Here is a 17,552-nt window from a genome sequence, read left to right as displayed (position 1 = left end):
GAGAAATACTGCTTTACAACAGGAGTTGGGGCAGTCTCAGCACTTGTTCGTGAGCTCAAGGATAGGCTAGTGAGGTTTAGGAGTGACTTATATCTTGATTCTATGGGGTCCTAAGCAATGGTGGGTTTCAACATTTTTTACTACCGGTTCTGTGGGTGTGGCTTGGTGGGGGTGGCAGGGGAACGATACTGTAAAATCTCCATTCCCTCTCCAATCCCAAGGGGAGCCCCATGTAGAGAGCATTACAGTAGTCCAGGTGGGAAGTGACGAGTGCCTGAGTGACCGTGCGTAAATAATTTTATGTCCTATATCGGAGATGGCGAACCTATGGCACGCGCACCACAGGTGGCACGCAGCACCCTCTGATGGCACATGAGCTATCGCCCCAGTTCAGCTCCGCTGTGCATGCCTCCCGCCGGCCAGCTGGTCTTTGAGTCTCTGCCGTGCATGTGCGGAGGGGTGGGGCGCGTGCAGGGGGCCACTTGCGGATGCGTGGGGGGTGAGGTGCATGCGGGGGCTTGGTGCATGCACGGGAGGGCGGGGCACATGCAGGGCCCCCCCACATGCATTGCATTTTGAAGGCTCACACACGCTTTAGGCACTCGGTATGGAAAAGGTTAGCCATCACTGTCCTATATCTTAACTTGGGCAGTCCATCCAGAAAAAGATCCTACGATGAATGGAATCAAAAAAACTGATGGGAATCTTGCTTCTCCTGTCCTTGTCCCAGTACAGATCATTACCCATGATGACCAAGGTAGAACATAGAATCCTAGGGCTAGGAAAGACCTTGGAGGTCTTCTAGTCCAGTGTTTCCCAAAGTGTGGTACGCGTACCCCCAGGGGTACGGGAAGAGTTTGGTGGGGGTACGCGTTGCACCGGAGTTTGGTGGGGATCACGTGGGAATATCCACTGCACCGTGCTTAGCTGCGCCCACAGAACAAGGAAAGAAATAGGCGCGTATCGCAGTTTTTACACAGGAACTGGGGCCATCGTACATCGTATCACAACTCATTATGGCGGGAACTTCTGCGCATCCTTCGCGCAGCTCGGGTTCGGCCATTTTTAAACTGCGGGAACATTAACAGTTGACGTTGAGCCGCGGAGCTGTTTAAACGCCGGAGAATTGCAGTGTTATCTAACGGTTAGACAGTCTTGTGAGGCGTGACACGGCATGAATATACTGCACTTCGTTACAGAGACAACTTACTTCTTTAATAGTTAGTTCCGGGCGCCTGTTATCGTGCTTTAGTAAGTTCCACTGATTTTGATTATTTATTATAATTATTATTATTTTTATGAGGGTACTCAGCGTTATAAAAATTATAGAAGGGGTAAACATATGTCAAAAGTTTGGGAAACACTGTTCTAGTCGAACAGCCTAATGGCAGTAGTAGCTCTCACCGCCACAATTGAGCCATAAGTCATTGCATTCTTAAGTCAAGGCACTGTGTGACCAGACTTGACTTTACAACAGGTTTTATGATGGTCGTTGAGTCACTGCAGGTGTTAAAAGCACTTACGTGGCCATCAGCCTGAATCTGTGCTGCCCCACTCACTCACACCTAACTGGTTTAGTCAGTTTATTAATATTCCCCAGCAATTCCCCTCATCAAAAACCCCAGAACTGTCTCAATTAAGTCCAACCATGAGCAGATCGATGCTAGTCCACGGAGCAATGGCCAAAGAGTCTACAAGTCACTTGAAAGTTTCTCATCAAAATAAATCCACCAGGCAAACTTAAATCCACAACATGAGAGCGTTCAGGAAGCAAGAAAAGTCCCGTCTTTCCAAGGTATGATCCAAGTGAAGTCATGGTGTCAATCCAAAGCGAGGCAGGAATCACGATGACCAGAAAACACACGGCTAGGAAACAAACATGTTCCCAGCATCGCCTCCATCTGTCTGCTGTGCTAAATAGCCACCGTCCGGTGCAGCCCATGAAGAACGGTGAGGTTTTCTCCTCACGAGTAGTCTGGCAGACATTCACTGCTCCTGTCATTTCTCTGCCCTGTGTGTTCTTGGATCAGGTTTAGAAGGCAGTTCCTCCTCCTCTTCACTGACCAGCTGCAGCTGCATGCTTTCCCCACCTGGAGCCTCAGCCATCACCAACAGCTGCTTGGAGCCATCAATCAAACACAGCTCCGGACATGTCAGGAATTCCCCCGAGCTGACATCTAGAGACTTCGAAGGCTTTGCAACTTTGAATGGTTGTTAAAGAAACCATTGTAAATTGAGGCCTACCTGTACGTAAATTTCATACTCGCAAAAAATAATTTACCACAAACGCAACACTCACAATGCTTACGTGCTTCTTTACAGACATGCAGAGCAGCAAATCATTTAAATCACCGGATACACAGCTGTTCCCAGCTGAGGTTTCAGCAGTTGCTGATTCTGTATCTGCAGCAATTTTACAGAACATGAAATACTGCAAGTAATGAGAATTCTCTGTATTTAGAGAAAATAACACGCAAAAACAATCATTTTATTCCAATATTCATAATTCTGTACAGTGTCTTCACATAGGGTGGGATACATTTATGTGAGTAAAATATTAATTTTGGTAATGTGTGCTTGTTTTAAGGAACAGAAGTATCTGTTTTTTTCATTTGAGGATTTGCTTTGCCTTCATCGTCTATAGGAGAATGTTTCCTAAAAGGAATTAGGAGCAGATAAAAAGGTTGAATTATGATTTATTAAAAAAAAAGTCAAATGTTATAAAATTATAAAATGGTAATTTTTAATTTCTGGAATTACAAAAAAAGCCTTAAATAGCAGGTTTATGGAGCAGTAATAGGTAAGCGGCTGTCATTCATTCATTATATAATAAGTTTCTATTACACTGAATCTGTTCACTCTGAATAGTTTGATCAAGTCATACTATGATTAGAGTTGAAAACATACAATAAAGCACAACACAGAAATAACCCTAAGCTCATCTCCACTCTGACATGATGCGATTTTATCGAGATAGTAGCCACTAGTCAATTTTCCATTCTTTCTCCATCAACCCTCCTAAAGAGCCACTATCTTTATGCTTATCAATTTCCTGAATGCAGCGCAGTACTGTATGACACAAAACGTTATACTAGGGAGGTCACTGCAGGCTCAAATAAGTCTAAAGTTACTCTCAAAAATATAAAATAAGATGCAAGATAGAGACGGGATCTTCACAGACTTGAGCAATAGGCCCTAGCCAACAAGATGCAGTCCAGTGGGTAAGGTCCTGCAGTTAGGCAGGAAAAAGTAAATGCCCAGGTATAGAATAGGACAAGGGTCAGCAACCTGTAGCTCTGGAGCCACATGTGGCTCTTTCATCCCTCTGTTGCGGCTCCGTTGCTGGTTGGCACCACAATTTTGAGAGGACCTTCCTGTTGGGGTGGGGGTGGGGGAGCACGGCACACCAGGAGGAGACTCTATGGCAAGGAGCGGGTTTTCCAGTCGGCTCCACAATTGATAGGGCTTTCCGTTAAAAAGGAAGCTGTGCTAGGAGGAGACTCTATGGTGGGGAAACCAAACTTCCGGTCAGCTCCAGAATTGAACGGGAGACTTCCAGTTAGGACCTTTGTGGCTCTCAGTGTTTTCTTTTCTGTGGGAAACGGGTCCAAATGGCTCTTTGAGTGTTTAAAGTTGCCGACCCCTGGAATAGGAGGTGCCTGGCTCAACAGCAGTAACTGAGGGATTTAGGTGTCCCGGTAGATCTGTGGCTACCAAAAAAGCAATGCAGTCTTACGCTGCATCAACAGAAGGATAGTATCAAGTGATAGCACCACTCTATCTAGTAAGGCCATACTTGAAATACTAGTAAGGCACTAGTAAGGCCATACTTGAAATACTGCATTCTCTGGTCATCATGATACAAAAAAGATGCTGAGACCCTATAAAAAATGTGCAGAAGAGCAACGAAGATGATAAGGGGTTGGAGGCTAAACTACTACATATGAAGAAGGGTTAAGGGTACTAGATAAGTTTAGCCTAATGAAGAGAAAGCTTGGGGGTGGGGGACACACACGATAGCCATCTTCCAATATTTAAAGGGCAGGCACAGGGAAGAGGATTTCATTTTTCATTTCATTTTATTTAATTTGTATACCACCCTGCTCCCGAAGGACTCAGGGCGGTGAACAGGCACAGGATAAAACACATAAAATACAAAAAATTTAAGAGCAGAAGTAAAATCAAATTAAATCAATTTAGCCCAAGACAAATTTAAAACCCCAGGTTAAGAACAAATTAAAATTTACATTAAAAAAAGAATGGGAAAGGTTAGGCCAGACCAGCCTGGTGAAATAAAAAAGGTCTTGAGAGCGCGGCGGAAGTGCGTAGATCCGGGATCCTCCGTATCTCTGGGGGGAGCTCGTTCCAGATAGTAGGTGCCCCCACAGAGAAGGCTCTCCCCCTGGGGGCCGCCAGGATGTCAATTTATTCTCCAAAGCACCTGAGGGCAATGCAAGAAGCAACTGGGGGGAAGCTCAGATTCAATCTGGAACTAATGAGAAATTTCCTGACAATGAGAACAATTAATCGATGGAACAGCTTGCCTCCCAGAGTTATAGATGCTCCATGTCTGAAGTTTTTAAAGAAAAGATTGGACAAATCGCAAAGCATTTCTAGTCTGCTCTTGAGTTGCCATGGGCAATTGTCAGAGCCCCAACACCAGGATAGTATAAGGACTTCTGCCTTGGGCAGGGAGTTGGGACTACCTGTGTTTCCCTGAAAATAAGACCCGGCCTTATATTTTTTTGCCACCAAAAAAGGCACCAGGTCTTATTTTCGGGGGAAGTCTTCCACTGACTCACCTTGTAGCAGCACCACCAACAGCCCCGCCCAGCAGGAGCCTGCTGCTGGCCCACTTCTTCTATGGCCACTTGCTGCCTCTTGTGCTTTCCTGAAGGCCTCCGACAGCGAAACGGAGGCCAGGGGGCAACGAGCGCATCAATTCGAAGCTAGTTTCTCGGTTGCAGAGGCCTTTCCAGACAGCGAAATAGAGGCCGGGGGTGACGCGTGCAAGCGGCCACAAGTGGCCACAGAAGTGGGCTGGCGAGGCAGGTGTTGGGGTATGCGAGGCCTGGCTGCAACTGTCTGAAGGTAAGTAAGGCAGCTCAACCCAACAATCCCCACCCTAGTTTGATTTTTACCCATGCGTCTCACCCTACCGCGTGCATCCCGGAGTGGACGAGGTCGTAACTAGGGTTTATTTTTGGGGTAGGGCTTATATTGGGCGCACGTATAAAAATCAATCTAGGGCTTATTTTCAGGATAGGTCTTATTTTCAGGGAAACACGGTAGATAAGGCAGTGTTTCTCAGCCTCAGCAACTTTAATATGTGGGACTTCAATTCCCAGAATTCCCTAGCTGTTGTGGCCCGTCAGCGGCCTGTGCAGCTAGTAGCTGATTCCGACAGTGAGGAGGCTGGTGTGGTGTTGCGCCAGCAGCTTGTGCAGCTGGCACTTGAGTCAGACAATGAGGAGGCTGGAGAAGATGTAGTGCCAGAGGCGGGGACTCAGCCAGGGCCTTCAGAACCTCCAGAAGCTCCCATAAGTGAAGAGGAAGAAGGGGAGGAGCCTCTTCTCGATGCACGGGCGCGCAGAGCTGCCAAAAGGCAGGAGTGGCTCCTCAGGAGGAGGTCTCCTCAAGAGTAAGGCTTGGGGCTAATTGGCCACTCCCTTAGCCTATTTAAGGAAGGACGACGATTGAGGCAATTTGCAGGGAACAACTTCGTTCACTCTCCTTCATGTCCTGATCTTAGTTCCCTTATCAGTTTCCTGCAAATTGCTTCTGGGCTTTCTGCCAACCATAGTAAGATTACAATTATTTATTCTTTGGAGTCTTGTAGGCTGTTAAGAAAATTAATTAACAGCCTTTATTTGAAAAAGACTGATTTAATTTAGTAAACTAAGGTTTGTACAGACTTTGTGTGTGCTGTGTTCTTTGACGTCCATAGCTGGAGCAGAACACTAGCTAGCATGCTGGCTGTGAAGAATTCTGGAAATTGAACCATACCTTTTAAAGCTGCTAAGGTTGAAAAACACTGCTCTAAAAAACCCCAAATTATCATTGAAAGAATGGATTCCAAACAAACCTGTATTGTTCCGGTCCAAATGGCACAAGAAGACTTCTAAAATTCTCAGTACATTTTTCAATATATAACATTTTCCCAACAAAAAAGGCCACAGCGCCAACAACTACAAAGGAAAAGCAACAGCATCAGTAACCTCTGATGAATTTTCCTCAGATTATTATTTTTTTTTTATCCTACATTGACCTATAATGCGAGAAATCTGCTTTAACTGTTTCATTAATGGTCATTTTGAGAGTGGGCATTAGAAATGCCTTGGCCCATTTGTCTTTTAATGTTAAAGTTGGATTCTTCTCACAATTAAAACCTCATTGCACGAAGCAACAAGCCTCACAGTGCAGAGGCTATAAATATTTTTAATGAAATAGGCAAGAAGCATGGGCTACAGGTGCTTAATTTATAAACATAACAATTATTTTAAAATTCTCAGTACAACTACAGGTAGTTCTCGGCTTCCAACAGTTTTCGCGACCGTTCAAAGTTACAACAGCACTGAAAAAATTGACTGAAAAACTGTTTTTCACACTCATGACCACTGCAGCATCCCCAGGCTCACGTGATCAAAATTCAGATGCTTGGCAACTGACTCAGATTTATGACGGTTGAAGTGTCCCGGGGTCACGTGATCTCCTTTTGCAAACTTTCGACAAGCAAAGTCAACGGGGAAGCTGGATTCACTTAACAACCGTGTTGTTAACTGAACAACTGCAATGTTCAGATTCAACAACTGTGGGACAAAGCTTTTTTAACAAACTGTCTTGCTTAGCAACAGAAATTTGTGGCTCAATTGTGGTTATAAGTTGAGGACTACCCGTATACAATCTGCTAACGTTTAAATGTTTTTCACTTCTCTTGGGATAAAGGAATATAAAACTTGAAGAAAGTACGCAGGAATGGTTGGGCAAATAAAAGACAATTCAGTGGTGGGGAAGGAAAAGGTGTGAGAAAGTAACTCAAAATAATCCTGTTTTGATTCGGTTTGGTGTAAAACGGACAGAGGGAAAACTTATTCAGGGCTTGGTCAGTTTTCAAGATTCTGTTACTATATTCTATAACAATGATGGCACTTCTGGAATCTTTGACCTGTTTCCTGACTAGGCCTTTCTTGAAGAGTTGATATGTGCATTCCCCACATGCTCTATGTTCCAGTGCAAATATAGGAACGGTGTTTCTCAAACTCAGCCACTTTTAAGATTTCAACTCCTAGAATTCCCCAGCCAGCCATAGTCATCTTAAAAGTTGTCAAGGTTGGGAAACACTGCGTAAGAGATGTTCATTTTACTAATTATAGATTAAACACTTTTCCTTTTTTCCTGCAGTAACTTCACAGTCTTTCAAAACTTACCCACTACGGTATTCAAAGAAGCAGTCTTGATAATCCCTAGAAAAAGAAATCGTTTTTAAGAAATGATTTTTAGGCCAAGGGGAAATACACAGTAGACCAGGTTTGCACATTTTATTACAGAGAAATCTTGATCCTAGTTCACAGATCAACTAGGTTCATATCATCAAGTTTTGCTGGTTTCTGGCAAAAAACATCCATTGGATAAAAACAGGTTTGCTTAATGACCATCAAGAAAGGTCATAAAATCAGGTGGACTCACATGGTGACTTGCTGAATGACAGCAACAATTTACAACCATAATTCCACTCAATTATGTCATAAGTCAAGGACTATGTGTAAGCCACTTTAAAAATCAAAATTGCTCTAAACCAAAACCAACCTTGCTTAATTAATGCATTATTAAAAAGTACATTTTGTCTCTTCTATATAGCTGTCACAATTGATCAAAAATCAAGGCATGAGAAATATTACCACTTAAACACATTTATTAACCTGGAAGTCCAACTGTAATGTGCACTTGTAAGAAAGAAAACAAAAGGTTAGATTGTTAATGACTAACATAATGAAACATTTTTCACCCAAAAGATAAAAGGTAATATTTCAAACCAATGTTACAATTACTCCTGTAGACAAACATTGAAGGAATGGTACACGTTTCCCCGAAAATAAGACCTTGTCTTATATTTTTTTGAACCCTGAAATAAGCACTTGGTCTTATTGCCTTGCGCTCAAAAGCCCGATTGGGCCTATTATCAGGGGATATCTTATTTTAGGGGAAACAGGGTACTTAAATCATTACTTTCCAGCACACTTTTTTTTTTCAGATTAAACATGGACATGAAATAAAAAATGGCATATATTTTATTCCTGAAAAACCTCTTCTGCTTCCTCTAACTGTTGAACGCAATATTACAGGCAGTTGAAAATCTTAAGTGATAGATTCACTGCAGAAGTCATTATTTCACGACTGATATTAAAAAGTGCCTCTGAAAGACATGAAGCTTCTCTCAATCATGAGACAAATATGCACAGATTTCACATATTCTGCACATAACATTTTTATGTGTCCAGTTTTTTACAGCTCCATTGTTATATAGATTAGGCGTTTTCTCCTAATACTTATTATATGGAAGTGGTCAGCAGCTGATCGTTTTGCACAATTCAAGACATATTTTTAATTTTTAAAAATCTACTTACCTTTACTAATTAGTCCTTGAGTAATGAGCATACTTCCAAGAGATAGAGGAAGTGCTGTAAACAAACATTGCAACAATCAATTTCAATCTGGGTTTTCATTCCCATGAGCCTCCACTCCCAGTGAAGCAGATGAAACTTTATAATATCGTGGCTTTTTCTGAATCTGCTAATGATAGGTGCCCAGTTTATAAAAGTAATTTAGTAAACTAATATTAGAAGTTTTCATTTGGTTGTCTGCATCCAGTGGTGGCTCGGTGGTTAGAATGCAGTATTGCAGGCTAATTCTGCCGACTGCCAAGAGTTTGATCCTGACCCGCTCAAGATTGACTCAGCTTTCCATCCTTCCAAGGTTGGTAAAATGAGGACCCAGATCATTGGGGGCAATATGCTGACTCTGTAAACCACTTAGAGAGAGCTGTGAAGCGGTATATAAGTCTAAGTGCTATTGCTATCATAAAGGGAGGATTTGGTAAGCACCTGGAAGCAATATCTCCCTCTAATTCAAATGTTTCTAAACCTTAGCAACTTTTAGATGTGTGGACTTCATGCTAGCTGGGGAATTGTGGGACTTGAAGCCCATATGTCTTAAATTTGCCAAAGTTGAGAAACGCTGCTCTACTTAGAAAAATGACCAAAAAAAAAAAAAACCATCCAAATTCATTACTGATTTTTACTGGGGATAGTAAGTACAGCTTCTTTTTATGGAAATGAGTTAGATAAGACCTCGAGTCATCTTTTACTTCTTTACCTTCTACAGATGTGACTGCAAAGAAATTTGAGACGTTTCCTTCCAGTTTGGTTTTTTAATGTTTGTATTTGAACTGAGACTTCAATCAACTTCAATCTTTAGTCAATGAAAAATAGTTTAACTTTAAATTACCTTTTAAAATAAGAATAAACTATGGTTAGTTCAAAATGGAAGCAAACATTTCTGATCTTGCGGTCCCACTGGAGTTGTGAAAAAATAGGGGGACATGGGAACACTTTTTCTGATTTAAAATTTTAATTAAAAGGCATATACTTGTGTGGGTTGCAACTCATTTCATCAGATGTATAGAGAAGCTAGACTGCTGTAGGATTTAAACTGGGGTGAGGTAGTGGAAAGTGGGATAAAATAGATTGCTTAAATCTAACAGAATTCCTTATAATGATAAAGACAATATGTCTCCAAATGCAGTCACTGAAAATATCATTATTGGAATGTAATCTTGGTTTCATTCTTCAAAATGAAAAAGGTCTTCTGCAGTCATGACATAAGTCTAAGACTGAAAATCAGGCTTGTCAGATATCTTTTCTATCCTGCTCTATGGAGTAGAGAGTTGGTCTCTGACAGAAAACCACTTGAAGAAACTAGAAGCATTTGAAATGTGGACTTACAGATGGCTGTTACATATAAGCTGGGTTGACAAAATCAGAAATGAGGAGGGGATAAGCCGCCTAGGAAAGCAAAGGGAAATAATCAAAGCCATTAAAAAGCGAAAGTTAGAATATTTTGGACATGTGATGCCCACCCAGAAAAATATGGCATCCTTCACTTAATCCTCCAGGGAAAGATTGAAGGCAAATGAGGTCCAGGCAGAAGAAGAACATCATGGTTTCAAAACCTAAGGGACTGGTTTGGACAAAACTCAGCAGCACTTTTTCATGCAGCTGTTGACAAAAATAGAATTGTCAACATGATCGCCAACGTCCGATGACGGATATGGCACAAGAAGAAGAATCTTGGTTTGGGATTTAAATCCTGTGAAATGTGGAAAGATACTCAGATTACTGAGAGTCAGAGATGGGGAGGGGAGAATGCTGGGAAACAGATGCTTATACAAGAATATGGATGTGGAGAGGAAGAATAACTGCATGCATACGTGTATGTAATTATTATAGTTAAGTATAGTAAATTAAAGTTATTACTCATCACATTTTGGGTTTTCAAATTATTTTCAGGGAGTAATTTTGGTTGTTTCCATTTTTTAAAAAGTGTAAAGGACATTTTTATTGCCTGCAAATTACTGAGTCTTACCAGACTGTAGTAGTTATCTATGGAAGAAATAAATAAAAGGCATGAACATTTACAGCCCCTATCAAGTAAGAATATGGTCTTTGAAGGGAACATGTTAATTCCAAATATTAGCAATCCTCAGGCGGACTTGACAATAGTACAACAAAGGAATGCAGACAAAAATACAATTATATTTCTTTTTGTATCCAGAACAAAGAAATATATACCTCTGTACCAAAAGCTTTCTTCTTTACATCGTTGATTGATATTTTCAATCTCTTCCCCAGTGAGTCTTCTTGGATAACCAAGTAGATTCTGAAAATAAAAACCTAAATAAATAATAGTATGAGAACAGCATGTTGAACTACAAAAAATAAAATATTGTTTTGTTTTTTTCCCACACCAAAACAGAAAATTCTTGAATGTGCAGAACATCATGGTCTATGATTTAGTTGATAATTTCTTCAGCTAAATATTATTAAAATCTCATAAAACAAGTCAATTTTAAAAAGTTAATGTTTGGGAAGAAAATAGTTCGATTTAGAATTAACGTAATAATAATGTATTATGACAGTATACACAGCAAACGAGATGACCATGCTGGAGTTCGTATCCAAATCACTAGTCAAACACTTCCCAAGCGTTTAGGACTGTGTGATGTATTATTATTATTATTATTATTATTATTATTATTATTATTATTATTATTATTATTATTATATTGCTGATAAAATATAACTACAATTGTGTGACACAACATAGCAAGAAAGGTTGATAAATCTTTGACCCAGGGCAAAAATGAATCTCTGCAGAAAAGGAAGGACCAACCTGAGTCTTATTTTCTGTTGAAGAGGCCTCAGTATCTACTGGAGTAGAATCCATGTTTCTTCAGTGGTTCCAGCAAACCTGAAAACCCAAAATGCGAGTGTCCTACACAAAAAAGAATTCACAAAATAACCGACTGTGCATTTTAACAAAACTTCAATTTCCCTTTTTACTATAGGGTTAGTATAATGCTTTGAAGACCATCCAGAGGCTTCTATCGGTCACCCGATGACGGGCATAACTCGGGGCTCCCATATCACACCTCTTTTTTGTGAGCTGCAGCCTGCTTCCAGGTGCCATTCAAGGTGCATGTTGCTACCTAGCATGCAACCTGGTTACTTGTGGGACCACCTGTCTCCCCTACTAGCTGCCTGGCCAATTGCATCTTGTAGGGTTGGCAGGCCTTGGGTTCCTCTGATGAAATAATGCCATCTATCAAGGCCTGCGCTCTGGAATGGGGTTGCCCTCAGGTAGAAACCATCCGGGGTCTGATGGTGGGTGCAGCCATTGTGGAATCAGGAGAACCTCTGGAGGGAGGGGGGGCTTCTGCTTAGAAAGCCCCAGGGGCTGTTTAAATAAGTCATGCTGTTCAGGCCACGAGATATCACAACACCTTTGGTTATTTTTGCAGCAACACATTCACACAGCCAAAGCTCTTGTAATAGTTCCTGTGCCCGATTTTAACTCAACAGCAGCTCTCCTCAACCTTGGCAACATTAAGACATGCTCTACACCAGGGGTCTCCAACCTTGGCAACTTTAAGACTTGTGGACTTCAACTCCCAGTTGGAGACTCCTGCTCTACACAGCAGAGGTGGGGAAGAATAGCCACCCCCCCTTTTTTTTAAAAAAACTTCTGGACTGGACTTCAACTCCCAGAATTCCCAAGGCCGTGGGAATAGCTGTGGCTCAGTAGAAATGGCCGGGTGAGGAATTCTGGGAATTGATGTCCACAAAGTTTTAAACTTGCCAAGATTGGAGACCCCTGCTCTACATAGCAGAGGTGGGGAAGGGTAGCTCCCCCACTTTTTTTTTTTTTTACTTCTGGACTTCAACTCCCAGAATTCCCGAGCCTGCGGGAATAGCTGGGGCTCAATAGGAATGGCCGGGTGAGGAATTCTGGGAGTTAGTCCACAAGTCTTAAAAGTGGCCAAGGTTGGAGATTCCTGCTCTACACAGCAGAGGTGGGGAAGGATAGCTCCACTTTTTTTTTTTAACTTCTGGACTTCAACTCCCAGAATTCCCAAGGCCGCGGGAGTAGCTGGGGCTCAATAGGAATGGCCGGGTGAGGAATTCTGGGAGTTGAAGTCCACACGTCATAAATAAGGGCTGCCGTTCCGCCAAACGCCCTGCTCTACGGGAAATATATTGGCACGCTGGGAAGAAGCAGGAGCCCCTATCGAAGCGTGCAACGTGGGGGGGGGAGGGGGAGGGGGGAGCTCGCGCCACTCAGCCCATTCCTCGCCTCAAAGGAGGCGGCAGGAAGGGCGCTCTCGAAGGGCTTATCCGGCCAGCCGGTCAACCCCTCTCTCTCTCGTGTCTCCTGGCTCCCCTACCTTTCTCCCCGGTGCCCGCTAGCTTCTCCCCGCCTCTCCCGTCGCTTTCCTCCACCCCCCGCACCGCTCGGGGTCGCCTCGACCCACAGCAGAACCTGCCTGAGGAGAAAAGGAGCCTTTGCCGTTAGGCCAGGCCCCCTCAGAGGGTTTTGGCCCTGCTCGGTGGGCGGGGCGAGGGGCGGGGCCTCTCTCGGATTGGTTGAGAGGAGGGCCGCTTGCAGCGTCTTTTTGTGAAGGGGCGGGAGAGGTTGCCGCAGGGGGGGAAGAGGGGACTGAGGGGTTTGGGTTCTGCCCCGCTTTGCGTCGGGGTGCGGGTGTTATGCAAATATGCTGCTACCCGCCTAGGTCTGGTAACAGGTCTTGAGCATGGGGTTGGGCTAGAAGACCTCCAAGGTCCCTTCCAACTCTGAGGGTGTTCAGGTCTCTAGGTCAGGGGTGGGCAAATGTGGCCCTTTTACAACCTGTGGACTTCAACTCCCAGAATTCCTGAGACAGCTTGGCTGTCTCAGGAATTCTGGGAGTTGAAGTCCACAGGTTGTAAAAGGGCCACCCCTGATCTAGATCTAATCCAGGGGTGGGGAACGGCAGCCCTTGTATGACTGCTGGACTTCAACTCCCAGGATTCCTGCGCCCGGAGGAATCATGTGACTCCCTCCTTTTGTGACCTCCTGACAAGCAAAGTCAAGGGGGAAACCAGATTCACTTAATTTAAGAACTGCAGCCATTCACTTATCAAATGTGGCAAGGTAAGTTGTAAAATGGGGCACACCCCACTTAACAAATTTCTCACTTAACAACATAAAGTTTGGGATCAATGGCGGTCGTAAGTTGAGGACTATCTGTATACATTTCAGCACAGGATTTTTTATCTGTTGAAGGACAGGATTCCTTTTTTAAAAAAAAATAGTTTTTATTAGGTGTTTTACATTTTTAAAATCAAAAGCACAATAACAAAAGAAATACAAAAAGGAAAAAAAAACATACACATACATCAAACGCTAAAATACAAAACTAACATTTATATACAATTTTACAACTTTCTGCATCGACATTTGTCTTTACGTTTAAATTCCATCTTCCTAATCCTTCTCTTATTTTGTATGCCCATAATTAACATTTTTGTAAGAGGATTGTTACATATATTTATATCCAATGTATTAATACCGAATTTCAGTTTATATTCTTATTTCTTAATTTGATTTCTGTTTTCTAGTCAAGTATAAAACCTGTTCCACACTTTGTAATAATCCGAGTCATCCCTTTCTTTGATCTCCATTGTTAATTTGTCCATTGGAGGATCTTTTTAATTATTATTTCTTCTGATGGTGTATTGGTCAGCTTCCACCTTTGCACTAAAGTAATTCTGGCAGCCGTCAGAATATGCAATGTAATATAGTACACACTTTTTTCCATTTTTTAATCAATCATTCCAAGGAGGAACATTTCTGGTTTAAACATTTCCATCTTTTGGAGTGTAATCTCTTCCAACCACCTTTTAATTTTGTGCCAAAATTTCCTCACACTAGGGCACATCCACCACATGTGGTAGTATGTCCCTAATTTGTGGCCACATCTCCAACATTTGGGTGATAGGTTAGGGTACATTTTTGCCAATCTCGCTGGTGCTAAATGCTGTTTTCTTTATATGAAACTGCCATAGTCAATTTATAATTTCTTTCCCACAATTCTCCCCACTTTTCCAATTCTATAGTATGTCCAAAATTCCTAGCCCAACTTATCATCATTTCTTTTGAAGGACAGGATTCCTATACAGTTATATTATTGTACACTGTTGTCTTTTTTCTGCATGAAATAAATTAACATTAACTTATTATATGTTCACTATCCACCTATGAATCCTGAATTCCATCATAATACAGGTGGACCTCAACTTACAAGTAGACCTCAACTATCATAATAGAGATAGACCCCAATCACCATTGGAACCAGAATTTCTGTTACTAAACAGTCGTAGCTGATTTTTGTGACCTTTTTTTTGCCACTGTTGTTAAATGAATCACTGCAATTGTTAAGTGAATCACACAGTTGTTAAATGAATCCGGGTTCCCCCACTGACTTTGTTTATCAGAAGCTGGCTGAGAAGGTGATAAACGGGGATCACATGACCTTGGGACACTGCAACTGTGGCCAAGTGTCCAAATTCTGATCATGTGACTGTAGGGACGCTACGACGGTTGCAAGTGCAAGGCTGGTCATAATTTCTTCAGTGCTTTTGCAACCTCGAGTGGCCACTAAATGAATGGTTGTAAGTCGAGGACTCCCTATATATATAGTCAGGAGGGCTTTTTAGCCTGTTTGAGCTTGACTTCTAGGTGGCCGTGTGAATAATAGAGCTATGTGGGACTCGGAATGAGATAACCTGGTGCAGCACGGCCATCTCACCGCTGCCACTGCCAACTCACCACCACCAAGTCGCCATAGAGGACAATTCCACATAGCCAATTCACTGTAGGCAGCTGGATGAAAAGCTGGGCAGGCAGGCAGGCGAGCAGTGACCGAGGCCAGGGGCTTCCCATTTTCATATCTCCGCCGCCGCTGCCGTCCTCAGCCCAGAGCTTGGTGGCAACAGCGTCAGCAGCAGCGGGGTTGTGAAAATGGGAAGCCCTTGTCCACCACCGCTGCTCTGTGCTCTGCCCACCTGCTCATCTGCCCACCCACCTCTCTGTCGCCGTGCTGAGTTGGCCATGTGAAGTTGTTCTGCGGCAACCTGGCTTTGGTGAGTTGGCAGAGGCAATGGTGGTGGCGAGCTGGCAGTAGTGAGGTGGCCGCTGCGGCCACATCGAGTTGTCCTAGACCACGGGTGTCAAACTCAAGGCCTGTGGGCCGGATTCAGCCCACGGGGTACTTAGATCTGGTCCGTGGGGCCACCCTGGAAACAGCGAAGGACTGGCCCGCGGAGCCTTGGTGGTGCAGCGGACTAAGTGCTGTTATGTAGCACTTAGCTGCCACCTGCCTGTAATTAGTGCGAGTTCAAATCTCACCAGGCTCAAGGTTGACTCAGCCTTCTATCCTTCTGAGGTAGGTAAAATGAGGACCCGGATTGTGGGGGCAATAAGATGACTTTGTAGAAACACCGCTTATGGGGGGGCCAAAAGCCCTAATAAGCAGGCCTATACAAAAGGATGAAGGCTATTGCTCTAAGTGCATTGTAAGCCGCCCTGAGTCTTCGGAGGAGGGCGGCATATAAATTGAAGTAATAAATAAATAAACAAACAAGCAAAAATGGAGTTTGGGCGGCTGAGCTCAGCTGTCCTGAGCTCCGTTTTCGCTAGCAGAGGGTTGCCGGAAGCCGTTGCAATTGAAAACGGAGCTCGGAAGCCCATTTTCGTTGGCTGGGCATTCGGGCCATCACAGGCGTCCCCAACACGAATGACATTGAGCTGGCCATGCCCACCGTGGCCACCCCCCCCCCCATCCCTCTGAGGTCAAACATAACCCTGATGCGTCCCTCAATGAAATTGAGCATGACACTCCTATCCTAGACCCTGTGGGACTATAGGATGCAGAAGACAATGTATTTCTGTACTTAGAAATCGGTTGCATACTTCAGAAGCCAGATCATAAGCTTTGGCTCCAGTGACTAAGAGCGGGGCCAGCTCTCCTCACAAGTCCTTGCTGTAAGAAGAACATTTTGTTTGCCGTTTTCTGTTTTACTTCATTTATGCTTGTAAAAGCAAGACATTGGTCCTATGAGTGTGCAGCTGAATCTCCAAAGATCTTCTGAAGGCATTCCAGCTGGCAGTGGTCTTTGGGAATTGTTTGCCAGCTCAACTATTCACTAACTGTTTAGATCATGTCCTAAAATGCCCTCTTTGGTCCCAGCACAACCACAGCAGGAACATTTTAAGGCAGGAAATCTTTTTCTTCTGGGCTGCACAGAAGATTCTAAACATTTGCCCTTTGCTCTAATGATACATGTTGTACAATACAATTATATCTAAGCTATCAGTAATTCTTTTTTTTTTTTAAAGCATTTAACTTTACTGTCATTGGTATTACATAAATGGGTGTAATTTACTTCCTGTGGATCCTCTAAACCTAGTTTGAATAGCAAAAGCGTTCCTTGCAGGGGTGAAATCCAGCAGGTTCTGACAGGTTCTGGAGAACCAGCAGCGGAAATTTTGAGCAGTTCTCAGAACTGGTAGCGGAAATTTTGAGTAGTTCAGAGAACCAGTAAATACCACCTCTGGCTGGCCCCAGAGTGGGGAGGGAATGAGGATTTTGCAGTATCCTTCCCCTGATATGCCCACCAAGCCACGCCCACCAAGCCACACTACACCCACCAAGCCACGCCCACAGAACCGGTAGTAAAAAAATTTGGATTTCACCACTGGTTCCTTGGCTTATCAGTTGGTAAAGAATTTGCTTAGCGCCAGTTTTAACCAGGAAGCGTTATTGACTATCATATTGAGGGTTGATTCTTTTAGCTCACCTTAAAATTGTGGCAGAGAAAACTTCAGTTTGAATTCTTGATATGCTTAACTATTTAACTGTTTAAATATGAAATCAATTATTATGCTACTAAACATAT

The 17,552-nt window shown here is 43.1% G+C and overlaps 1 protein-coding gene across 5 annotated transcripts; it reads right to left on the bottom strand.

Moving 5' to 3' along the window:
• Nucleotides 1-1,193: 1,193 nt before the first annotated feature.
• On the bottom strand, nucleotides 1,194-13,152 carry LOC139320341 (OCIA domain-containing protein 1-like). Of its 5 annotated transcripts, none has more exons than XM_070948620.1 (7): nucleotides 13,100-13,152; nucleotides 11,449-11,550; nucleotides 10,848-10,935; nucleotides 8,625-8,678; nucleotides 7,428-7,463; nucleotides 6,086-6,188; nucleotides 1,194-2,655 (listed from the first exon to the last, which is right to left on the bottom strand). In XM_070948620.1, the coding sequence occupies exons 2-7, from the start codon at nucleotides 11,500-11,502 to the stop codon at nucleotides 2,583-2,585; spliced, it is 408 nt and encodes a 135-aa protein (XP_070804721.1). In that variant the 5' UTR covers nucleotides 11,503-11,550; nucleotides 13,100-13,152; the 3' UTR covers nucleotides 1,194-2,582. The 5 variants fall into 5 exon arrangements, with proteins under 5 accessions (XP_070804721.1, XP_070804722.1, XP_070804720.1 ...); XM_070948621.1 differs by having other exon boundaries at nucleotides 13,088-13,100; XM_070948619.1 differs by lacking the exon at nucleotides 13,100-13,152 and adding an exon at nucleotides 13,001-13,090.
• Between the last annotated feature and the right edge of the window lie 4,400 nt (nucleotides 13,153-17,552).

The sequence above is a fragment of the Pituophis catenifer genome, unplaced genomic scaffold (assembly GCF_029215685.1).
Source record: "Pituophis catenifer annectens isolate HBS135680 unplaced genomic scaffold, rPitCat1.0.hap2 SCAF_8, whole genome shotgun sequence".
Lineage (NCBI taxonomy): Eukaryota > Metazoa > Chordata > Lepidosauria > Squamata > Colubridae > Pituophis > Pituophis catenifer.
This window is presented reverse-complemented; position numbering and strand designations above follow the sequence as displayed.